Source organism: Callospermophilus lateralis, chromosome 7 (assembly GCF_048772815.1).
Source record: "Callospermophilus lateralis isolate mCalLat2 chromosome 7, mCalLat2.hap1, whole genome shotgun sequence".
Classification (NCBI taxonomy): domain Eukaryota; kingdom Metazoa; phylum Chordata; class Mammalia; order Rodentia; family Sciuridae; genus Callospermophilus; species Callospermophilus lateralis.
The window spans coordinates 137,285,144-137,311,789 of NC_135311.1; the positions used below are offsets into that span (position 1 = coordinate 137,285,144).

General features: G+C 38.9%; 1 protein-coding gene across 6 annotated transcripts in view; it reads right to left on the minus strand.

The window, feature by feature from the left end:
• Positions 1 to 22,769, minus strand: part of Kif1b (kinesin family member 1B) — a 152,021-nt gene extending 129,252 nt beyond the window's left edge. For all 6 annotated transcript variants that reach the window (XM_076861327.2, XM_076861325.2, XM_076861324.2 and 3 more), the window contains exons 1-2: positions 22,459 to 22,769; positions 2,588 to 2,769 (exon numbers count right to left, since the gene is read on the minus strand). In XM_076861327.2, coding sequence (XP_076717442.2) covers positions 2,588 to 2,693 — 106 coding nt within the window. In that variant the 5' untranslated portion in view covers positions 2,694 to 2,769; positions 22,459 to 22,769. The remainder of the gene's footprint in view (positions 1 to 2,587; positions 2,770 to 22,458) is intronic.
• Between the last annotated feature and the right edge of the window lie 3,877 nt (positions 22,770 to 26,646).

Sequence of the window (26,646 nt, forward strand, 5' to 3'; positions counted from 1 at the left end):
TGCTGAGGACTGAACCCAGGGCCTCGCCCATATTAGGTAAGTGCTCTACTGCTGAGTCCCAACTCCAGCCCCTTTATTTTTTATTTTGAGGCAGGTTCTCACTAAATTGTCCAGGCTGGCCTACAACTTGTAATCTTCCTGTTTCAGCCTCCTGCAACCCTAGGTTAACAGGCAAAATCAGAAAACAAGCAGACCCACATTTATTTCTCTACAGAAAAACTTTACAAGAGTTTAAAGATGGTTTGTCTTCAACAAAACTCTGACTGAAGCCTGAGACCCCAATGTAACAATATTGAGAGGCAGGAGGCACATGCTTGTAATCCCAGTGACTTGGGAGGCTGAGGCAGGAGGATCACAGCTTCAAGGCCAGGCTCAGTAACTCACCGAGGCCCTAAACAACTTAGCAAGACCTTGTCTCAACATAAAAAACAAAAAAGGATGGCAATGTGTCACCATACCTGGCTAGACTACTATTTTTGAATCTTTTCCTTTTCTTTTCTCTTTCTTTCTTTCTTTTTCTGAGATAGGGTCTTGCTATGTTGCCCAGTCTGGCCTTGAACTCCTGGACACAAGCAATCCTCCTGCATCAGCTTCCTGAGTAGCTGGGACTATAAGTACCCATCACCGCACCCATGACTTGAATCTTTATTTAAAAACCAGTTTCAAACTTGGAATGGAACCATCACTTGATCCAGTCATCCCACTCCTAGGTTTATACCCACAGGACTTCCAATCAGCATACTACAGTGACACAGCCACATCAATGTTCATAGCAGCTCAATTCACAATAGTCAAATTATGGAATCAACCTAGATGCCCTTCAACAGATGAACGGATTAAAAAAAAACTGTAGTATATACATGCAATGGAACATTACTCAGCCTTAAAGAAGAATGAAATTGGGCTGGGTATGTGGCTCAAGCGGTAGCGCGCTCGCCTGGCGTGCGTGGGGCCCAGGTTCGATCCTCAGCACCACATACAAAGATGTTGTGTCCGCCAAAAACTAAAAAATAAATATTAAAAAAACTCTCTCTCTCTCTCTCCTCTCTCTATTAAAAAAAAAAAAAGAAGAATGAAATTAGCCGGTAAATGGATGGAAATGGAGAACATTATGCTAAGCAAAATAAGCCAATCCCAAAGAACCAAAGGCCAAATGTTTTCTCTAATATGCGGAAGCCGATGGGGGGGGGGGGTGTCGTCAAACTAGGGGGGGATATTGGAGTAGGAATGATAGTAGAATGAATCAAACATTATTACCCTGTACATATATAATTACATGACCTGTTTAACTCTACATCATGTACAATCAGACAAATGAGAAGTTATACTGCATTTATCAATGAAATACTTTAAGTTCTATATTAACTATCCTGAAATGTGGGCTACAATATCTAGCTGGCTTTTATGGAACAAATACTGATCACCAGCAGACAGATGAGGTCAAAATGGTTACTTTAGAATTTTGTCTGAAAGATCAATGATTCTTCTCTATTGCAAAAATTATAGATTTGAAGATAGAAGAGCCTGCCTGTATTTTAAATAATAATTTGCCCACAGACCCAAGTCACATTACATTCTTTCTTTCTTTTTTCTTTTTTTTTTTTTTTGGTAGCGGGGATTAAACCCAGGACTGTTTTACCACTGAGCCATATCCCCAGCCTACCTGCCCCCTTTTTTAAATTTCTTTATAAATAAATGTTTGCGGAAATAAATATGTTTAACCTTATTTAAACATTACTGAAGAAGGCCAAGCACAGTGGCATATGCCCATGACCCACTGAAGCAGGAGGATTGCAAGTTTGAAGCCAATCTCAGAAACTTTTTTTTTTGTTACCAGAGACTAAACTCAGGGGCACTCAACCACTGAGCCACATCCCCAGACCTTTTTTATATTTTATTTAGAGAAAGGGTCTCACTGAGTTGCTTAGATCCTTGATAAGTTGCTGAGGATGGCTTTGAATTCATGATCCCCTGGCCTAAGGCTCTCTAGCTGCTGAGATTACAGGTATGCCCATTTAGGTAGATAAATTTTAAGACCATCTTGGCAAGTTCAAATGCTATTTAAAATAGAGAAAGAAGGGCTGGGGATGTGGCTCAAGCGATAGCACGCTCGTCTGGCATGCATGCGGCCCAGGTTCAATCCTCAGCACCACATACAAACAAAGATGTTGTGTCCACCGAAAACTGAAAACTAAATATTAAAAAATTCTTTCGCTCTCTCTCTCTCTCTCTCTCTCTCTCTCTCTCTCTCTCTCGGGACTTTCATAGCTATTTTATGTCATGATTTAATAAAATCACTGCTTACATCTTTACTGTCATTAAGATGTCAACTACTTAGAAGGCATTAATAAAAGCTAAATCAGTTCATTTATTCATGGTTTCCAATTATAAAGTGCAAAATACACAGTCCACATTTAAGTACTGCAGCAAATATCTCAGAGGAGGAAGCAATGAATGGATCATTCAGAATGGCAAAGTTCAGAGTGTTAACATACAAATGTTCATTTATTCTGATCACAGAAAGAAGGGCAGGGAGGGAGGTGAAGAAGGTGAGATACAGAACTGATAAAAAAGAACATGCACTCACTGGTCGAGTTGCCTTGCATCTGAATGATGCACTTGGACTCCTTGCTGGTCTCTCGAGAATTGAAGGGCCTCACACGGACAGCAACCTTCACTGAGGCTCCCGACATTCTGATGGCCTTTGTAATGTATATGTAGTCCAGAAATAAAGTATCAAATCTTCTTTTGAAGTTATGTTCAAGTTTCCTTTAAAAAGAAAAAGGTTCCATACAAGATAGTCAAAATTAAAGGAAACACAAGCAAACTGAAGCCTAAGAGTTCTACTTGTTTTCATTTCTAGAAATCTCATTCCCTTTCTCCCCCACAAATCATATAGCTAGTAGTAAATTATCAAATATTGAAGAAAGAAATTTGGTTTCCTACTCTATTATCTCCTCATATCTAAAAAAAAAGTCCCTAAACTTTTAAAACTCTTAAAAAAAAAAAAAAAAAAAAAAAAAAAAAAAAAAAACAGGCATCTATCTTGCTTTCTCTATTTCTGGATCAATCTTCAAAGGTAAATGAAAAATTTACAATGTTTATTTGTTAAAAGAGTTCCTTGAACAGCTAACTTCCCATCTGCAAACCCCCTATTTCCTTTCTTTAAAGAAATGTATTGAATTTTATACTTTTAATTACAGTTTGAACCATTTGGTTATACCATGTGTAATTAAACAGCAAAGGACAGAGATAAGTTTGTGCTGGCTCCTTTAATTACCCCTATGTAGTGATTAACTTGGAAGTTCCTTGGCATGCATCCCATTTGACCCGCAGGAGCACTCTACACAATAAGCAGAGAAGATTCCCACAGACTCAGGTCCTACACTTCAAATGTGCCAGGGACTCATGGCAGAATGTAGTGAAATCACTATATTTCACTACTAAAAGAAGCCAGAAAAAAAAATGTTAATATTTTCTGAGGAATAATTCCCATCCCAACAGAACAACATCAACACTCTTCAGTGAAAAAAAAAAAAAAGAAGCAACCTCTCTCTCTCTCTCTAGTCAGGAAGAAGTCTACACTCTATTAATTACTCTATTATTATTCATGAATAAAATGAAAAGGGAAAAGTTAAAAAAGAAAAGTATTTATGAGTCCAATTATCAGGGAACCTAACCAGTATTTAAATCTGACCAATTTTTTTCCACATAATTAAACAGTTTAGAAATACTAATCTTCAGTGGCACAACACTACCAATGTTTTCCCCAGGAAAAGGCAAAAAATAAAACCCCAAGTCACTCTCTACCTCAGTGCACTAATTCTCCTAGCAGTAGTATCAATGTCCATCTCTCAGGCCATACCAAAGTATTCAGAGATCTCCTGTCCTGTGTGCTAGCAGTTAGAACAGTACCTGTTTGAAGAGCTCAGTGTCTGTTGAACAAATAAATTAATGAACTGGATTACCAAGCTGTGGGAATCATCTGTTTGAGTCTTTGCCTATTTGCTGATTTTTGGTTTTGCTTTAAATGATCACAATATCTTTAATACTAATATTTTTATATATGTTGCAATGTTTTTTCCAATCTGTTTTTCATTTCACTTTATATGGAACTAATAGTACTTTATTTAATATATCAAATGTTTTTGTGATTGCATTTATCAAATGAAAACTTTGGGAATTATTATACCCTCCAATTGATATAGCATATCTTGTATTCACCAGTTAAGTACCATGCCAAAAAGATGATGCATTCTGATAAAGCATGATATCAAACACATTTCAACCTCCTAGAGTTTCCTTTAATATATAACCATCATCTCTCAACTTTCATCATGTCCATATCTTCTTTCCCAAACTAATAATTTTTCAATCTTCCCATTTCTGCCAACATCATTCTCCCAGGCCCCATTATTTAAGTTCTGGGGTCATCTTTGTTTTCTTCTCTTAGAATCCTTGTATTAGTATTGACATTATTCATGACAAACCATAGGAAAACTTTTCAGACAGAAATTTGCATTGTTCTGGTCCCTCCTATCTCTTCTCCTCATTGCCTTCCCCTAATCCATGGACTCACTACCACACGCCTAGAATACTTGAAACAGATGAACTCTTCTTTGAATTTTAGTCTTTGACTCAATAGAATCAAACAGAGTTACACAAAACAAAATCATACAGCAGTCTTTTGAAAAGTAAATGAGCCTAGACTCCCCCCTCCACTAATTAAAAGGGGAAAACCTAGATTTAAAAAGATGCTACTGCTTAATCTATTTATAAAAGTAAACACAAATTGTCTCTGGAAGCAAATCTAATACAAAACTTTAAAGATAGGATCCTGACATTAGGGTTTTTGCTTTTTTTTCTTTCAAAGATTATGTTGTAAATCCCTACACAAAAACCACTGCTTTAAACTACTGCTAAACCATGTTAGAAGATCAACCTTTCTAAAGTATGACTTTCTCTGTCGCTCTCAATTGTGAAAACATTCTCATATTCCCCTGTGCTTCCAAGATCAAGACCAAAGTCAAAATACTCTGTTCTAGCCAAGCTCCTTCACTATCTCACAAACACCTCCTATTTCTGCCCAACAATGGGCATACAGGTTTTCTCTCTCTTTTTTTTTTTTTTTTTTTCTCTCTCTCTCTCTCACCCAGTCTTATCTCTTCCAAAATACCTTACCCAAACATTCCAGGAATCAATCAATGGTTCCTACACTTCAAACACTGGAACACACTGTGAGACATTGCTATCGTTTTACATAACTGCATTCTATCTTGCACTATTCCTTTTATTTTTGGTACCACAGATTGAACCCAGTAGGACTTAACCAATGAGTCACATTTTCAGCCCATTTTTTAATTTTTAATTTTGAGAAAGGGTCTCCCTAAGTTGCTAAGGCTGGCTTTGAACTTGTGATCCTCCTGCCTCAGCCTTTCAAGCCACTGGAATTACAGGCATGCACCACTACACCTGTATTTTTAATAGCTTCTTAAGGTGAAAATTTTATTTCTTAAAAAATCTCCTTGAACTTGCACTCCTTGAAAATTTCAAGTCTGGGCAAGAAATTTCAAGGAAATCCTAGAACATTTTGTGTGCCCAAGAGCAAAATCCTATCAAAGATGAATGGATCAAGTCCAAAGGACAAGGGTGCCAGCCTAAAGGAGCTCTCACTGACCAAACCGGATAATTAAAGCATTAAAAAAAGAAGAAAAAGAAGAAGAAGAAACTGCAAGGAAAACATCAAATACATGAAGTTATGAGTTTATAATGACACTTTAGAAAATCTCAAATTATCGACTGGGGTATGGGGTATGCCTAGCATGCATGAGGTCCTGGGTTTAACCCTTTGAATCACCAAAGGAAAAAAATAATAAAGAAAAATCTCAATATTTTGAAAACTAGCAAAATATAAAATATCCCAGGATAAACTATAATAGTGAGGGTAGGTTTTTTTTAATATCTTTTTTTAAAATTTATTTTATCTATTTTTAAAAGCTTGCTTGCTTGCTTGCTTTAATATTTTTGCAGTTGTAGATGGACACAATATCTTTATTTTGTTTGTTTATTGTATGTGGTGTCAGGGATCGAACCCAGTGCCTTACACGTGCTAGTGCTCTACCACTGAGCCTCAACCCTGGCCCAAGGGTAGGTTCTTTACAGAAAAATTCTAGCTAATAAATGGAAAAGATATTACCTAGAATATCACTACTGATATAAAGGCTTTCTGCCACAATACCACTGGCTGTTAAAATGCATTGCATGTAAGGATGGTTGGTGGGAGAAGCTGAGAAGACTCAAACCAAATGATCAGTTTTGTGTATGTAATGTGCATTCACCTATGCTAGGGATTGAACCCAGGGCTTCATGCATGCTAGGAAGTGCTCTACCACTGAGCTACATCCCCAGGCCTTTTAAAATTTTGAGACAGTGTCTCACTGATTTTCCCAGACTGACCTCAATCTTTCAATCCTTCTGACTCAATCTCCTGAATAGTTGGAATTACAAGACATGCACCACCATGTCCCACTCAGTTGATCAGTCTCAACACCACTAGAAGTAGGACACCAAGGCCATATAGCCCCTCTTGATGGACTCCACAGAAATACACAGCACCACCTAGGAAGTATTCTTGCCCCACTCCCTCCTTGCTCCACTCCCTTAGAAAGAAATTGTAACAGGGTTGGAGTTGTGAAGCAGTGGTAGAGCACTTGCCTAGCATGTATGAGGCACTGGGTTTGAGTCTCAGCACCACAAATAAGTAAGTGAATAAAATAAAGAAAAAAATAATAAAGAAAAATCTCTCAATATTCTGAAAACTAGCAAAATATAAAATAAAAAATGAAGTTATAACAGAATGAAGTCTTAGATCTAACTATCAGTTCACCAGATATATAGGGAGCAAAGAGGCAATTCAGATGAGATGTGAATGTGGGAAAATCTACACACCAAGTTGCCCTGTTTAATCCAATAAACAGCATAATTGGGGAGGAAGCGTTATAAAAGAAGCTTGCATTATCAACCATATGCAAATATTTTTTTCAGTCAAGAAAATCTATAAAAACTAATTTTAAAAAATAATCAGGAATAGAAAAGCCAGATGCAGTGGTGCACACCTATAATCCCAGCTGCTCAGGAGGCTGAGGTAGGAGCATTCCAAGTTCAATTGCCTCAGCAATTTAGCGAGGTCCTAAGCCATTTAGTAAGGGAGGCCCTGTCTCAAAGGGCTGGCAACATGGCTCAGTGGTAAAGCACCCTAGGATCAATCCCCAGTACCAAAAAAATTTTTTAAATTTAAAAAATAATCAGAAATAGAAAAAGCAAGATTGCCAAAGAGCCGACAGTTATTAAATACTATAGGTATTTAAATTAATTTATGTATGTGTATGTGTGTTCTACCCAGGGCCCACTGGAGTGTTGAATACTTCTGACTTAACAAACAAGACAGCCCTGGCTAAATCCTCTTTTTACTGTGCTTCTGATATAAGGTATAAGGTAGTATGCATTTGTAACTATGAACCAAAACACTAACATTTCCAATATCAAAGTCCTTATACAATTCATGTTTTCAGGAGACTGCTTGATTCCTCTATCTAGCTATCTTATCAGTAAAATATCTCTCCTCCAAACACTACCAGATCTTTTACCTCTTTTCTTTTCTTTTTTCTTTCTTTCTTTTTTTTTTTTTTTTTTTGTGTGTGTGTGGGGGGGGGGGGGGGGCGGGGTTTGCTGGGGATTGAACCCAAGACCTATGCATGCAAGACAAGCACTCTATCAACTGAGCTATATATCCCAAGCCCTCTTTTACCTTTTTTCTGCTTCTTTTAATGTTCCCACCATTCTGTTCCCACTTCTATCTCTTCCTTTTCTACCAACATACCCATTAGGCCTTCAATACTTTCTAAGGCCTGCCTATTTATTTATTTATTTATTTTTTTATTTTTTTATTTATGTGGTGGTGCTGTGGAATAGACATGGGGTCCTGGCACAAGCTAGGCAGGTACTGTACCACTGAGCCCCTCCAAGGCCTTCTTAAGCAGCTTTATCTCTTTCTTCCTTCTACCCCATTCATACTACACAACATTTCCATTTTTATCTGTTCCATCTACACAATACTGCCAGATTTGTCTCTCTGAAATACAGGTCTATTCCTGTCACTGTCCACTTAAAAATCTTGATTTTCCCTACACTCAATGGTGGAACTCCCCACACTAGCTTTAAATTGTTCTGAAACATAAACTATTTTTGCAGGACCACAAAACACAGCCTTCCATCCACATTCCCTAACCATCCCCCACCAGAGAGCTTCAGAATCATCTTGTGTTTTCTTGCCTCTGTGCCTTATAAGTGAAGTTAAGACTGATCATTTGGTTCAAGTGTTCTCTGCCTAATCTGTAATATTCTCTCACATTGCCTTCCTCTTCTCCTGTTCTTTCCAAACTCCAATTTATTCTTTCAAGACCTTTACACATTCCTGAACTAAAAGCAACTGTTTCTTCTAATACTTTATAGAGAGCTGGGGATATCGCTTAGTGGTAGAATACTTGCCTAGCATATAAAGTCCCCCAAATTTAATCCCTAGTGCTGAAAAACTAAATAAACAAACAAACAAACAAACGAATGAATGAATCCAACTTTTCAATTCTTTGACCTTACCCCAGGCAGAATAAATTATTTTTGTTCCTGCTATAGATTTTAAATTCCCTGAAAACAAGAACACAATCTTAAATTTCTAATCCTCTAAAACACAAGGTGCTGGAGATAGCAATTTTATTGTTGAATTCCTGGTTACTATGTATCAATAGACTAATGTTTAAATGAATCTAAATACATATTTTTCCCATTGTTTTTAAATACCTTTATTTTATTTATTTATTTATTTTTAATTATGTGGTGCTGAGGATCAAACCCAATGCCTCGCACATGCTAGGCAAATGCTCTGTGGCTGAGCCACAATCCCAGCCCACCATTTTTTTAACTCTCTCAGTAAAACTAATCATCTTCACCAGTGAGGTTTTTGTTGTTATTGTTGTTGATGTTACTGTTTTGTTTTTGTTGTTACTTTCTGGTACTGGGAATTAAATCAGGGGGAACTCTACCATTGAGCTAAACCCTCAGATCTTTTAATTTTTTATTTTGAAACACAGTCTTGCTAAATTGCCCAGGGTAGCCTCAAACTAGAGATCCTTCTGCCTCAGCCTCCCAATTACCTGGGATTACAAACTGGCACAAGTTAGGCTGTGAGTTAAGAGTCTGCACAGTAGGGCTAGGGTTGTGGCTCAGTGGTAGAACACTTGCCTAGAATGTGTGAGGCACTGGGTGGGATTCTCAGCACCACATGTAAATAAGTAAATAAAATAAAGATCCATCAAAAATTAATAAAAATATTTTTAAAAAGCGTCTGCACAGTAATTGGAAACTATGGTTGCGTATATTATAAAAAGAGTTAATAACCAGGCTTGGTGGCCCATGTCTGTAATCCAAGCAGCTTGGGAGGCTGAGGCAGGAGGATCATGAATTCAAAGCCAGCCCTCAGCAACTTAGCAAGGGCCTAAGCAACTTAATGAGACCCTGTCTCTAAATAAAATATAAAAAAGGGCTGGGGATGTAACCCTTGAGTTCAATCCCTGGTACAAAAAGAAAAAAAAGTTACTTTGTTACTTCCCTAATACTATAAACAGTATCACTTTTAATAATAGATGTCTGCCAAAATAGTATTGAAACTCCTTGCTCCTCAAAAAAAAAAAAGAAAGAAAGAAAGAAAAAGAATTTGTTATATAAATCTTAAATGGAGTTGAAAGTCCAATGAGAAACAATAATTACAGAGTATTTTTAAGAAGTTACAGGAAGTGGAGAACACTTGTAATCCCAGCAATTTGGGAGGCTGAGGCAGGAGGAGCTCAAGTTCAAAGCCAGCCTCAGCATATTAATGAGGTTGTAATTTAGTGTCTCAAAAAAAAAAAAAAAAAAAAGGCCGAGGATGTAGCTCAGTTGTTAAGTACCCCTGGGTTCAATCCCCAGTACCAAAAAAAAAAAATGTTTCAGAAGTCAGAGGTGATGGCAACTCAGGAGGCTGAGGCAAGAAGATTGAGGCAAGAGGATCAGGAGGCTGATGCAAATTTGAAGCCAGCCTCAGCAACTTAGCAATATCTTGCTCAAAATTAAAAATAAAGAGGGGAGGGACTGGGAATGCAGCTCAGTGATAGAGCATCCTGGGCTCAATCCCTACTACCAAAACATACACAAACACACACACACTTCTTCAATTAATTAATTAATTTGTTTGTTTGGGTTTTGGTACCAGGAATTGAACCCAGGAGTACTTAATCATTGTCAAAACCCCAGCCCTTTTTTATTTCTTATTTTGAAACAGGGGCTCCCTAGGCTTCCCTAAATTGCTTAGGGCCTCACTACATTGCTGAGTCTGGCTTTGAACTTGCAATCCTCCTGCCTTAGCCTCCAGAGCTGATGGGATTATAGGCAGGGGCCACTATGTCCAACTAGAGAACAACCCTTCTTAATAATTCACATAAAATATATTTTTCAAGCTTTCAAGAGCCAATAAACAAAGGCAGGCAGGAAAGGTAACAATATATACTCTAAATCACTTACACAGCCTCAGTTCTAGACTATTCCTCTCACCAGCTTTTCTTCCTTATGACACATAATTAGAAGCATTAGGAAAGTGGAATGGAGCAAAAATTCCAGAAGCATTCACTAACATTAAAGGGGCAATAAAACTTTTTGGTCTAATTTATTTCAATACTTCTCAATTAATTTTTGCCTAATTACTTAATTTTGATCTTACAGAATTTTCATTTGCTCTCAGAGGTACCATGGGATTATTAGGAACTCTGAGAGGACAAATTGATCTTCTAGCAAAGTGAATAAACAATAATGCAATAATACTACTTTTGTTTTTGGATTTTGTTTTTTGTTTTGTTTTGTTTTTTGTTTGTTTGTTTGGGGTTGATTTTTTTGGTTTGTTTTTGTAATATCCATTTCCAAACTGCCAGGATTATATTCCTAAAACAGATTAGTTCCCATCATTGCCTCTCCTTAAAAATCTCTAACTGGTTTCCATGGCCTCAGAGCATAACCTAAATATTCCAAGGCCCCCACAACTCAACCTACTTACCTGGTCTCAGCTTTTACTGCCCAGTTTTAAGTGCCTTTCTCTACCAGGCACCCTCTTTCTACATCATACATTTGGTTAGTTGGAAATCCAATCTCCCTTCTCAAACTATTACACAGTCCACATCTTTCAAAGACGAGGTCAAAATGTCACCATGGAGTGGGAAGCATTAAACCATACATTCCTTAATATCTACCTTTCTGAGTTGAAAGTCATACCTCCTTTTACTTTGTTCCTTAAAACTGCTTTATTGATTCATTTTTTTACTGACTTCATTCTGCCCTATGTTGTGGTTAGTTCATCCAACACTCATACATTGATTATTTATTTACCCCATGCTTATTAGAATATAGGGTTTTTTAAAATGCAGTCTTTTAAATACACTATACAGTAACAAATTTACATCAACAAGCAATCTATTTAAAAAATAATCTTTTCCACTGAATTTCATGGGGGTGTACTGGGAATTAAATCCAGGAGTCTTTACCACTGAGTTACATCCCCAGTCCTTATTTATTAATTTATATTGGGTTTTGAACCTAGAGGTGCTTTACTACTAAGCTACATCCCCAGTTCTTTTGTTTGTTTTGGTACTGGAGATTAAACCCTAGGGCACTTTACCACTGGGCTACATTCTGACCCAGTCACTCCCCTCCCCGAATTTTCTTTTTAAGTTTTGATTTGGGGATAGTTAGGGTTAGGGTTAGGGTTAGAAGTTGCCAGCGTGGGTCCTGGAACTTGTGATCCTCCTACCTCAGCCTCCTGAGTTGCTGGGGTTACATGGGTATACTGCCATGCCAAGTTGAACTGCATTTTTAAGGAATAAACAAAGAATGAATAGATATCAAAAGTAAATTTCTGGTCAGGCATGGTAGTGCACAACTATTATCCCAGATACTGAGAGACTGAGGAAAGACAATGACAAGTTTGAGACCAGCCTGGAAAATCTGATGAGATCCTCTCTCAAAATTAAATTTAATTAAAAAGGAGAGGCTGGGTATGCAGCTCAAGTAGTAGAGAGCTTGCCTAGCATGTTTGAGAACGTGGGTTCTATCTGTGGCACCACAAAAAAAAAAATTAATAAATTTCTAAAGCTAAAGAATCCCTATTAAGGGCTGGGGTTATGGCTCAGAGGTAGAGCGTTCACCTTGCACGTGCAAGGCCCTGGGTTCGATCCTCAGCACCACATAAAAATAAATAAATAAAGTTATTGTGTCCAACTACAACTACAAAAAATAAATAAGTGTGTGTGTGTGTGTGTGTGTACACATATAGAATCCCTATTAAGATGCTATGAGGGCTAGGGTTGTGGCTCAGTGGTAGAGTGTTTGCCTAGCACGTGTGAGGCACTGGGTTCAATTCTCAGCAAAATAAAGGTCCAGTCAACAATAAATTTTTTTTTTTTTTTTTAAGATTCTATGGGACTGGGGTTGTGGCTCAGAAGTGGAGCACTTGCCTAGCATGCTTGGGGTGCCGGGTTCGATCCTTAGCACCACATAAAAATAAAATAAAGGTGTTGTGTCCATAAAATAAAGGTGTTGTGTCCATCTACAACTAAAAATTAAATATTAAAAAAAGATGCTGTGAAAAAAATCCTTTTTTATAATGTCTTTGCTTTTCTCCATCTAATACTTTCTCTGAAGACCAAGAAGATTTTAGGACCAAATATGGTACCAATGACCAAGATGATTATGAACAAATTATCTCAAAATATGTAAGAATTTGTGTATGTATATGAAATACTCGTCTACTCTTGATCTTTGAGTCTAGAATAAAAATCAGCCATGGGCCACACTGATACAGGTCATATTAGGAAAGCTTCTTTCTAGTCTAACTCAATGCCAAGAATCAGACTGCATGGAAATGATCTCCTAAAAGATCAGATTTCCAGTCTCCAATGCAACTACACAGGCTCCCCAATTGTTTCAACCACCATCTAAAATAATATAATTTTTAGATTTATCAGACATTGTCTTCCTGCCACTGCTATTAAGAAATAATTATCTTCCTTTTTACTAGTGATATGATTTTATTCTCATAAACCAAGAAGTGCATCAAAAAACAACAGCACTTATGGCCCATGGAGTAAAATAAGCTATTCTAAATAAAATTTATTCTTTCCCTTTTTGGGGGGAGAGGGGATGTGTTGGTGGTATGAGAGATTGCACCTAGGGCTTCATGTATGTTAGGCAAGTCATCTACAGTTCTTGAAGGTTCTGCTAAATTGCCTAGGTTAGACTCAAACTTAGGATCTTCCTTCCTGCCTTATCCTCCTGAGTAGCTGGGTTTATGTGAGTACACCACTGCACCCCACTTCTTTTTAAATTTTTCAGGTGGGGTCAAGTCCAAAGTTTGGACATTTAGTATTAGACCCTTTCTAGGAAGTTAACTAGTTCTAAAATCTGATTACTTTAGTACTAGACCCTTTCTAGGAAGTTAACTAGTTCTTATATCTGGTTACCTTTTACTTTTTTTTTGGGGGGGGCGGGGGGGCTGATCCACTGAGACTCTACCACACCCAAATCCCAACATGCCACTGACACAGTCTTCTATGGGCAAAATCAATGACAACGCTTAGATTCTTCAGACATTGTCTTCCTGCCACTGCTATTAAGAAATAATTATCTTCTTTTTTACTAGTGACATGATTTTATTCTCATAAACCAAGAAGTGCACTAAAAAACAATTAATTGCATTTGTAACTGTCCAGGCAAAGACTGAATTTACTTCAGCTATGGGGTAGAAATGGTAAGTTTCAGTCAAAGGTTAATTCAAGTTTAGTATTAGTCAAGATTACTTTCTGAAATCTGCTCCTCACTACACCTTTACAACTACAATTTGGGGAAGTAACTCACCATCTGGACAAGTATGCAGGTTAGACATTTCTGTGTATAAAAAGGTGTTAATCTGGCCATATAATAAACTGGTTCTCAAAGTTTAATAGGTATGTTTTCTTTTAGATGACAAACACAAAATCAAACAACCCAGAATACAAGTATTGCAGGCACTCCCCAAGGTTGCATAATGAGTTTTCTGCTGGGATACTCAAATTAATCTTTATATAAAGTTAGATAACTAAACCATATTAGGTTTATTTTTCATAGAGAAGACTAGTTTCATTAAATTTTAATGTTATATTCTCAGTTTGGAAACCAGGTAGATTACTTTTTTTAAAGTAATGTTTGAAGAATACTTCTTCCTTTCACTTAAAAAATGTTGAAAATACTAAGTATGCACACAGGGGAACTCTACCATTGAGCTATATCCCCTGCCCTTTTTATTTTTTATTTTTGAGACAGGGTTTCACTAAATTGCCAAGACTGGCCATGAACTTCTAATTCTCCTGCTTTAGCTTCCCTAGTCACAGGATTACCGAAGTATGATATCTTGACAGGCTAGTACATGAATCCTTGTATTAGGATGCCTGTAACACCCAGGAATCTGAGACAGAGAGATCACAAAATTGAGGTCAGCATCAACCAACTTAGTGAGACCCTAAGCAACTTAGTGACATCCTGTTCTGTCTCAAAATAAAAAATAAGTTGGGTGAAGTGGTGCACACCTGTAATCCTAGCCACTCAGGAGGCTTAGGCAGGAGGATCTTGAATTCAAAGCCAGCCTCAGTAATGGTGAAGCATTAACCAACTCAGTGAGACCCTGTTTCTAAATAAAATACAAAATAGGGCTGGGGATATGGCTCAATGGCCAAGTGCCCTGAGTTCAATCCCTGGTACTCCCAAATAAATAAATAAATAAATAAAATAAAAAGGGCAGGGTGGGAGCTGGGGTTGTGGCTCAGTGGTAGAGCCTTGCACGTGTTAGGCACTGTTTGATTCTCAGTACTATATATAAATAAACAAAAATAAATAAAGGTCCAACAACAACTAAAAAATATTTTTTTTAAAAAAGGGGGTAGAGGGACTGGGGATGTGGCTCAAGTGGTAGCGCGCTCTCCTAGCATGCATGAGGCACTAGGTTCAATTCTCAGCACCACATAAATGTGAAATAAAGATACTGTGTCCACCTAAAACTAAAGAAATAAATATTTTTTTAAAAAAAGGGGAGGGGTGCTGGGGATATGGCTCAAGTGGTAGCGCACTCTCCTGGTATGCGTGCGGCCCGGGTTCGATCCTCAGCACCACATAAAGACAAAGATGTTGTATCCGCCGATAACTAAAAAATAAATATTAAAAAAAATTCTCTCTCTCTCTCTCTAAAAAAAAAGGGGGGGAGGGGTAGAGGCTCTGGGTTCAATCCTCAGTACCACAGAAAAATAAATAAATAAAAAATAAAGATATTGTGTCCATCTGCAACTAAAAAAATACTTTAAAAAAAAAAAAGGGGTCTTGGGTAAGGATGTGGCTAAATAATTAAGCAACTCTGGGTTCAATCCCCAATACAAAAAAAAAAAAAAAAAAAAAAAGTCTGTTTTGAAAAGTCATTAGGCTTTCTTTTGCCAAAATGAAAACTATAATTTATCTTTTCCTTATTGCTTGACTTCCAAAAATTTCAAAACTAAGTTATAGGGCTGGGGTTGTGGCTCAGCAGGAGAGAATACTCACCTAGCATGTGCAAGGCACTGGGTTTAATCCTCAGCACCATGTAAAAACAAATACATAAAATAAAGGTTTTTTTAAAAAAAAAAAAAAAGCAAACTAAATTACAAACCAGGTGGTGACATATGCCTGTAATCCCAGTGACTCAGAAGGCTGAGGCAGGAGGATCAAAAGTTCTAGGTCAACCTTGGCAACTTAAGGAGCTCTGACTCAAAATAAAAAATGGTTGGGGATATAGCTCCAGTAGTACAGTGCACTGGTTTCAATCACTAGTACACACACACACACACACACACACACACAAACACAAGCCTAAATTATAAAAACCACCTTAGCCTAGGCAAATTTTATTTTTACATTTTTCTCTTTTCACATAAATTTTTGCTTCTCACTTACACTTTAATAGTCTTACAGTTTATGTGGTATTTGTAGTAAGCTACTCAAATATTTCCTCAAAGCAGTAAGTAGTATAAATTATAAATAAAAAATGTCTTATAGCGGTCTATTCCAACTATTTAACATATATATATATATATATATATATATATATTAGTCCAAGTTCTGATTCCTAAACACAAAATCAAACAATACCAGTAAATTATACAAAAATTTGTTTTCAATAAGTTTGATAGCCATGTGAATGTTCAGGAAACTAAAATAGCCCTACCAAACAGAAACATCCCAAAGCTCAAGGACAGAGGGTGTGAGGTGAGCAATATTTCCAGAGCTACAGTAATGTGAAGTGTGCATGCCCCTAGTTTCAGCAATAAAAGCTGGAAACCACAATAAAAACAGTGTCAGAGACAGGGGAGGCCCTGAAGCCACTCTGTCCTGGACTGACATGGAAGTAGAAATGCAAGAATTCACCATACTGACAGAACCTCACTGTGATGATCAGAAAAGAAAATCAAAATAAAGAAGAATTTCTCTCCCCCAGTCTTTTTTTTTTGTTTGTTTAATATGATAGAATAGATTGGCACTTTTCTATACTATATATTAAGTATTTAAAATGTAAATAAATAAATAAAATAAAATGTAATAGCAAGTTCCTAGGGTGAAGCAATGAACAAAATACATAAATTCCTTCTCATGGAGGAACTTACATTCTAGTAGCGGGGCATTAAAAATAATAAATAAGCTACAGAGAATGTAATAAGCATTGAGGAGGAAATACAACAAAGTCAGGGGAATTTAGAGAGTATGGTGGAAAGGGTGCTGTTCAGGTACATAAACAAGGTCAGAATAGGCCTGTTGAGGAGGTGAGATGTAATCAAAGACCTGAAAGAAGTGAAGAAGTTGGCCAGATTTCAGAAGAAGAGTATTCCAGGCAGAAGAGTCAGAGCAAGGGTCCTAAGGTGGAACTGTGTCTGGCAAGTTCAAGGAACAATGGAGAGGGTCAGTGAAGGGGAAAAAGAAGTAACTAATACAAAAAGTTCCTAAAGATTAGAAGGCAAAGATACAGGTCAAGAAAATAACAGAAGTCAGGGAGAGGAACCTTGTTCTTAGAATAGAGAAAAGAGCGGAAGAAAGAAGGCGAAGTTTCTAAGTAGAAGAAAGGGAAGCTGAGGGAATTCATGCCTTTTTTTTTTTTTTTTTTTTTTCCTATGAGGCAGTAGACAAAATTTTCTGCCAAGTCTGGGGCAATGAAAGCTTGAGTCAAGTGATCAAGATTTTAGAACTGCCACTGTGGAAATCCAAGGAGGGAACTAAGCAGAACTGCTTTGGCAGACACCAAAGCAGACACACAAGAGAACTCAATTCCATATTAATGGGGGCACTAAACCCCCATACTCTACGAGGTTTCTCCATGACAGAGTAAGAACAGAAGGTATGGGTAGGAACAATAGAAACTGCAAATGCTAGTAAGAAAATAATTGAAGCAACGTACCCCACAGGTCACAGTGTAGAGAAGAAAGGAAAGATGTAAAATCTGTAAGAGACTGACAGGCTAAGAGACTTGAAATGGAAAAACAAAGAAACTATGACAGTAAGAACTGTAAATTACTATGGTTTAAGTTAGGGAGGCAAAATTCAGATATGAAAGCAATGTTAGAAGATGTGGCCACAGTACTGAGTTACTAGAACAGAACCAAGACAATGTTTGCTTGAGCAAAAATTTAAGAGATTTTATGGGCAGAGTAGTTACAAACTAGTTCTAGTAACCTCAGAGAAGTCACTTAGCCTCTGTCTCAGTTTCTTCATCTGAAAAAAGAGGATCATAGTAGTATCTGTTTTACATGGTTGCCTACAAATTACTTAACCAATGTAAAGTTCTTAGAAAAAGGCCTGACACATAGAAAGTGCTCAACATGAATAAGTTATTTTATCATTATGGTTGCTGCTGCTGTTGTTTATTTATACAGACATTGACATCTGATCTGCCAAGATGATGTCAAAAATCTGAATGGGGGTTAGGGGTGTAGCTCAGTGGTAGAGTACTTGCCTAACATGTACAAGGCTCAGGGTTCAATCCCCAGAATGCAAAAACAAATTAAAAAACAAAAATTTGATGGTAGGGAAAACTAAGCCAAGAATCAAAGTTGTCCAATGGTAGAGGATAGTATTAGCTGAAAGAAATGCTTTGGTGAAAATAATGCCATGTTAAATACTTAATAATGTTTGAACCCATCAGACATTTACAGTCTTGTAACTTAAAAAATATACAAATAACCACAAAACAATCACAAAAGTATTAATACTTATTATATGATAATGTCATAATAATATGAGTGTATTAGATAATAATAATGTTACAATAACTTCTAATAGTAACATTACAAAGGGAAAAGAGACACTGTGCAAATTATGGAAACTACCATGGCATTAGTAGCAGAACAGTAAGTTGTACTAAAATGAAAGGAGTTGGAGTTAACAACCTTATCTTGCCATACCTGTATAAATGGTAAAGTTAAAAGTTCTTTGAGGGTAAAGAGTTAATCTATAAGCACTCTCAATTAACTAGTGATGACCTAAATGAGCAAAAATGAATCATTGGACTGTTAAGAATAAATCCCAACTCTTGGAGAGGCCCAAGGTAATTTTCTTTTTCTTTTCTTTCTTTCTTTCTTTTTTTTTTTTTTTTTTTTTTTTTTTTGCTACAAGGAATTGAACCCAGGGACACTTAATCACAGAGCCATATCCCCAGCCTTTTAAAAATATTTTATTTATAGACAGGGTCTCAGTATAGGGCCTCACTAAGTTGCTGAAGCTGGTTTTGAACTGACAATCCTCCTGTCTCAGCCTCCTGAGCAGATGGGATTACAGCCATGCACCACTGCACCTAGCAATTGTCTTGTTTAAAATATTTTTTTTTAGAGCGAGAGAGAGAGAGAGAGAGAGAAAGAGAGAGAGAGAGAGAATTTTTAATATTTATTTTTTACTTTTCGGCGGACATAACATCTTTGTTTGTATGTGGTGCTGAGGATCAAACCCGGGCCGCATGCATGCCAGGCGAGCGCGCTACTGCTTGAGCCACATCCCCAGCCCAATTGTCTTTTGTTTTATTTTTTTTACAGTACCAGGGACTGAACCCAGGGTCTGTGTAGGCTAGATAAGCACTTTATTACTAAGCTATGTCCCCATCCCTTTTTATTTTATTTTGAGACAGGTTCTCCAAGAATTTGCCCAGGCTATAGCCTCCAACTTGTCATCTATCCTACTGCCTCAGTCTCCCGAGTAGCTGGAATGCCAGGTACATGCCACAATGCCCAGTTCCAAGGTACCTTTTGCAGGTTTTCCTAACACAATCACCTATTTAATTTCTCTTCAATCCTGCGCCCCCCCCAAAAAAATAGATAAGTGTATATTTATTTGTTCAGATAAGGCCCTCTTTCAAAGAGAACTACATAAAGTACCCATGAGATACCTTTAACTTCAGAGCCATGTGAAATTACCTGTTTGTAAGACAAAAGGGATATATACAAATATATATATATATATATATATATATATATTTTTTTTTTTTTTTTTTTAAACCCCTGGAAAAGACCTGCTATGATTAGCAGCTGGGACAAACAAGGCAGTGACCATTGTTGTCCTTTACTTTGTACCTGGGACAAGACCATAGAAGATAAATGAACTAGAAAGCTTTGGTCTTGGAAACTGTTGGCAGAATTCTGGGCATTTATTCCTTGCACAAATTCAAAATGGGAAAGAAGAAAGAGAAAAAAGGAAAACCACATTAATATCTGTTCTTGAAAAGGAAAAAGAGTCTGTCCTAAGCTTCAGAAGCTATTCTTCATTGGATAAACTCTGGAAAAATATTCATCAAAGCAGAGCCTTCTTAGATTCAAAGTCTTATCTCCATATCAGATTCACAAACAGGTTCAATTTTACCAAATGCTCAAATTATGTTTAACCACAATCTTCAGATCTTTATATAAATAAACTCTAAAAATTAAAAACTTACAAATATTTCTTATTTCGGGCATGGAGTTATAAAACAAACATTTTGCATTTCTCTCATACTAGTGTAATGCAAGACATGCTAGTTTCTGTTGAATCCATATTTAATTTAATCAAGTTTTAAAGGAAATGTCTAATGATAAAAACTGCGAAGAAAAAAAAATAGAGGATGTTAAAATTTTTCTTAGAAAAACCTACTGGAAAATTTTTTTAAGTAATTCAACTTAAGAAGCATTAAGAAATGGACCATGGTTAGGCACACGTCTGTAATCCCAGCCGCTCAGGAGACTGAGGCAGGAGGATCTGGAGTTCAAAGTCAGCCTCAACAACTTGTCAGGCATTAAGCAACTTAGTGAGACCCTGTCTCTAAATAAAATACAAAAAAAGGGACAGGGATATGACTCAGTGATTAAGTGCCCCTGAGTTCTAATCCCCAGTAAGAAAGGAAGGAAGGGAGGGAAGAAGGAAGTTTGGGCCTAGAGAAGGTGGAGCACACCTGCAATCCCAGCAACTAGTGAGGCTAAGGCAGGAAAACTACCAATTCAAAACTTCAGCAACTTAGTGAGACCCTGTCTCAAAATAGAAAACAAAAAGGGCCAGTGATGTAGCACCCCTGGGTTAAATCCAGTACCAAAAAAAAAAAGAAGAAGAAGAATGAAAAAAAAAAAGAAAAAAGAAAAGAAAGAAAGAAAGAAATGGAGTTTGAGGGATGGGAACTAGCTCAGTGACAGATTGCTTGCCTAGCATGCATAAGGCCCTGGGTTAGATCCCGAACACCACAAGAAAAAGAAAGAAAGAGGGAAGTAAAGAGCAAGCAGAGAAATGGGATTTGAATGAAAGCAATGTACAAATAAAGGAGCAGGCAGGCTATCTATCCAGGTCCTGCCACCTCTTGGATGTAGGAAAAGACAGATTTACAGACTCACACAGAATCCAGTTATTGATCATTTCCAGATCGGCTTTACAATGCCAACATGTTTGCAATCTTCATATTCCAACCCCAAACGGAACATTAACAACTTCACTTACTTCATAACCCAACAATACCAACAAAATTAGAAAACACCACCTCACTTCTTAGAGGAGATAAAATTTTGTTATGACTAAGCTAAGCAGACAAAATGCCAGGCTTTAAATAAAATATCTACCATGATATCACTTTTTAACAATTATTCAAATCCAATCGCGCACTTTGATTCGGCTCAGACACATTATGACACAAAGCAGCATGCTCAGTGTTGACCAAAGAGCGCCTGGAGCATGAAGAGATATATGAGCAAGGGATCTAATTTCAGCTACCTTGAGATTCCACAAAGATGACAACCTGCATCCTCTAAAAATTGCTACAAGCACTGTCAGAATATTCCAGTTTACTTAATCTCTGCCTGTTGAGCTACTTTGCAAATCTAACCATTCAATACAATATACTACCTGGACTAGTAGAGTGGCCTCGGCAATCCTCAGATCTGCCTATGCACATCAACAGACTTTCTATGTCCACAGCACTGGATGTATCAGATGAGTACACAAACATACAATTTCATCACAACAAGAATGGACTCTTTATCTTGGCACTTTATCTTGGAAGCTCCTTTACCAATTCACCAAGAAGAAAACGTGATTTTGAAGCTCAATTTTGGCGTTTCGGCCGGGAATGTTTTGTGTTACATGAACAATGACTAGCTTGCTCCAGTGGCCTCCCAACCCCCACAACTTGGCTTCTGGCGCGGCCAGTCACCCTGAAAGCTGCCAGGGCTGTCACTCGGTGCCTTCCAGCAACCGGACTTGGCTCCTAAAGGATTTGTCAGATCATCCTCCCAATATGGCTGCCCGAGTAATCCTGGTCGGCTCAACGCCGAGACCACACCAGCCTCGCTCACTGCTGGCTGACATCCAATAAGCCCCCTCCCCGGGCGTCGCGCCCTCGGTGCCTCCAGGGCCACGCGATGCCCTTTCCTGCCTTCAGCTGGCACAGGGGCATAGCCACATTCCCTGCCCAACCCCGATGCCAACCATAATGGGGGACAGCAAAGGGGACAGAAAAGGACGGATCCAGCGGAGCAGCGCCGTTGCCCAGGGCACCGTCGGCCCGAGGCGGGCGTGCTGACCCTGTGGACAGGGCCAGGGCCTGGCAGCTCGCGGGAAACGCAGGGCCGGCGCAGGGCACTGCGGGGGGCAGCAGGCCGCTGGACACCAGCCCGGGGCCCGTCGCGGCCAGGAAGGGGCCCCTCCCCGGCATTCTCACCCCGGCCTCGCCCGGCCCCGCCGCCCCCTCCCCTGGATCCTCCCGGACCCGGACCCGCGTCCCTGCCCTCGGGAGCAGTCCCCTCCCCGGCGCCAACCGCCGCCCGCTCGCAGCCTCACCTCAGCCGCGCTGAGGGCCGACGGGCGGGTCGGGTCAGCAGGGGCCGGGGCGCGCGGGGGCGCAGGGGGCCGGGCACCGACGCACTTCAGCGCGAGCAGCGGCCGCCGCGAGCCGCAGGTCGCCGCTCCGCAGCCCCATCACGCAGCGGCCGGGCTCTGCATTCGAGGACGTCGGCGGATAGAAGGCCGGAGAGCAGGAAGACGGGGTGCAGCGATGAGCTGGGGGTGGCGGCTGCGGCGGACCAGAAGCGGTACGGACGCGCACGGACACCTCCCAGGACTGCTGCCGTCTGACTGCCCAACGTCGCCGCTTACCAAACTCCGCCCTCAGTCGCCGGCGCCGGACACCGCCCCGAGCGAAGGCGCTGAGCGTCACCTCGGCCCGCCCCCTCTCGGACTGACGTGAAAGCAAACCAATCAGAGCGCGGAGTTGAGCGCAGCGGGCCAATCGCAAGGGAAGCCAGGGAGGGTGCGGGGAAACTGCGAGGAGCTGCGGAGATTCCTCAGCGCCCCCTGGCGGCGCGGGTGCCAGGCTGCGAGGTGGGCAAGGCTGGTGCCGGGAGCTCCTTCCCTGGTGCCGCGCAAAGGGCCTTCGTGGGCAGCAGCCGCGCCCCGGCAGCCGGGTAATCCGCCTCGTAAGCGGACGAAAGGTTCGCTGCGGGGGTGGGGTTGGACTGGACGGTCCAGACGCCCGTGCAAGAGCTGGCATTCACAGGGGACGGTCCAGACGCCCGTGCAAGAGCTGGCATTCACAGGGGAGCGGCCGAGTGTGGAGTCATTGTCCTTTTGGAAAACATCTCACACGGCGAACCCGCCGAACACGGCGCGGTGGAAACGGAACCGCGCAAAGGGATGAGTGCATCCCGAGGATTGCTTCCTGGCCTATTCTTGTCGAACCCGCGCACAACACCTCCCACACGCCACCTTGGGAGAAAAGGCGGAATGAGTAATGGAAAAGCATGAGTTAGTGGGCATTCTGCTGTCTCCTCGGGAGACCACGTGCGGGTTGTGAGGAAAAGGAACAAAACGCTTTGTGCCGCCCCTGAGTAACGAACCGAGCCCCCTCTGGAGATGCCTTGAAGGAGGGCTGCTGGAACTCAGCAGCTCCAACACAAGAGCTGTAGAGAAGAGATGTGAAAATAAGGCTCAGCTCAAAAGCAAAACCCACAACCGTTCATGAGCAGCGTGATTCAGTACTTAATAAAATATCACGGTGATAATATGTGCAACTGTCACGCCCGTGCCAAGCACCACTACTTTGTAAGGTTGTGAAACGTCTTAGAATTTACTAGCAGAAATTGAAAATAAAATCAGATTTTCCCCCTGAATTCAACACAATATTATTGGATATAAAACACCTGACGAGCGTAGGTGCTAAACCGTCTAAATTAATTTCTACACTAATGATTTTGGAAAATCACCACTGCCACTAAAACTCTAGACATTTATTGAACATTTCTCATTTGGAATCTATACTCCACCCACCAACGAAAGGTTGTGACATCTTACAATGAAGCACACAAGCAATAAAATTGCTTAAAATAGTAAAATTCATAATAAAGTTTTCTAAAAGGACTGGGGTTGTAGCTCAGTGATAGAGAGGCACTGGGTTCAATCCCACATAAAAAATAAATAAAATAAAGATATTGTGTTCATCTACAACTAAAACAAAAAACAAAAAAAAAAAAACCTAGGCTGGAGGTGTAGCTCAGTGATGGAGCACCTGTCTAGTGTGTGCAGGGGCCCTGGGTTCAACCCCCGCAGGAGGTAGGAGGAGACAATGTTGATCAATTATACATGATGATCAATTAACTCAGTTACAGCTGATCGATCAACTGAGTTACAGTTATATAGGAGCAAGAAGTTCTGGGTGCTATTGCACAGTGGAATTGACTATAGATAGCAGCAAAAAGCTAGGAGAAAGAATTTTCAGTTTTCACTATAACAAAATGATAAATGAAGTGGGCAAGCATATAATCCCAGCAGCTCAGGAGGCTGAGGCAGAGGTTCCAGGCCAGCCTCAGCAACTCAGTGAGACCCTAAGCAAATTAGCAAGACTCTGTCTCAAAAAAAAAAAAAAAAAAAAAAAAAAAGGCTGAACAAAATATTTTAATATATTTTATCAATATTATTTCATTTAAGTGGTTTTAGCAAAAAAAAAAAAAAAAAAAACAGGACTAGGGATGTGGGTCATCCCTAGGTTCAACCTCCAGTACCAAAAAAAAAAAAAAAACTCTTAAGAAAATCCATGATGATAAATTTACATTTTTCAAAACTCATTTGTTGAAAATTTACTACATGCCAGACAACAGGTTAATCTATTGAGGTAGGCATTGCCTTTTTTTTTTTTTTTTTTTTTTTTTGGTGGGGGGGTACTAGGTATTGAACTTAGAGGCACTTAACCACTGAGCCACATCCCAGACCTATTTTTTTTGTATTTTATTTATGTTGAGTTGCTTAAGGTATCACCATTGCGGAGGCTGACTTTGAACTTGTGATCCTTCTGTGTCAGCCTTCTCAGCTACTGGGATTATAGGCATGCACCACTACGCCCAGCTTCCAATAATTTTTTAACAGCAAGTAATAAAACATTATGAAGAAAAAAAAAATTAAAGGGCTATGGAGAGCCAGACGCAATGGTACACTTCTATAATCCCAGAGACTTGGGAGGCTGAAGCAAGAGGATCGCAAGTTCAAAGCCTGAGACCCTATTTTGAAATTTAAAAAAATAAAAAGAACCAGGGATTTAACCCCTGGGTTCAATCCCCAGTGCAAAAAAAAAAAAAAAAAAAAAAAAAAAAAAAAAAAAAAAAAAACAAAACCACTAAAAAATAAATAATATAATTGTAAAAGAATAAAGTTATAATTGTAAAAGAGTAGAAGTCATCAAGTATCTCTTAACAGGGAACTATTTAAGTAAAGTCTGATACATTCACATAACAAAACATTAATGTCATGAAGCTTTTAAAAAAAGGAAGTGTTCTAAATATTGGTATAGAAATATTTCTAAAATATGCAGTTAACGGGGGTGGGGGACAAGTAGCAGAGCAGTGTAAAAATTACTTTTGTGGGGGAAAAAAGAATAATCAAGAGTGTATATTCATATTCACATATACCATGTGTACAAACATGATACAAAAGAAATATATAAAATAGTAGAACCTACTAAATGGTTTACCTGTATACTCTGACCCTGAAGCCAGAATCTCTGGGTATCTTTCTCCCACTTACAAATTAAAATCTTTTTGAACCTATCCTTAATATGTAGGAATTATAGGAATTTTTACTTCAGGTTTGATACCTGATACAAATGAGTTAACATTTGTAAAATAGCATACACAGGACAGTATTGAGTATTTAATAAGCATTATAGAAAAATTCGTTTAAACAAAATTTGTAGGGGATGGTAGAGATCTGAACAGAAGTAAGATTTATCCATATATACTTGCTTATATCATTTTAGTTTCTTAACTATTTGGATGTATGGTTCAAAAACAATATTAAAAACACATATACTTAACAATAAATAAATAAATAAATGAACAAACTAGAGTCAAGCAAATATTCTGCCTCTGAGCATAAAGCACAGACCTTGCCTTTGATTTTAATTTGGGTTCTGTCAATAGGAATAATGCAGTTTAAACTGCGGAATAATGCAGTTTAAACAAGGTCAAGACAATAATGCCATGAGCTAATAAACAGAAGCAAGTCAATTCATCAACAGGCAACACTTTATCTCAGCTCAGAGCTCTTTGTATAATATTATGAAAACACCCTGGAGAGTTACAAAAACCTGAATAACAGGTAGTATTTAAGTTCTTAATGGAGCCCAATCTAAAAAAAAAAAATCTGAAAAATAAAATAATAGTAATTAATAATGATAAATAGAAATTGAAGGGTAGTGAAGGGAGGGGGGTGATAACCACTACTAGCTGAAATAAACAAAAACACAATACAGGCAATAGAGGTGGAGAAGCCTATTGCAGGTCCCACGGCCTAAGGGCCTGCTCTACCTAAGCCTTTTGCCCCTCTGACAAATTGAATCACTTTGCACAGCTGTTTAGTTTCTCAGTTAACAAATCCTGTACAAAAAAAAAAAGCTTTAAATTAGTACATAAATTGCTAGAAAATTGAATTTCCCAGTAGGTTAGCCCTGAAGTGCAAGGAAACAGTAATATGAGTAGGTCT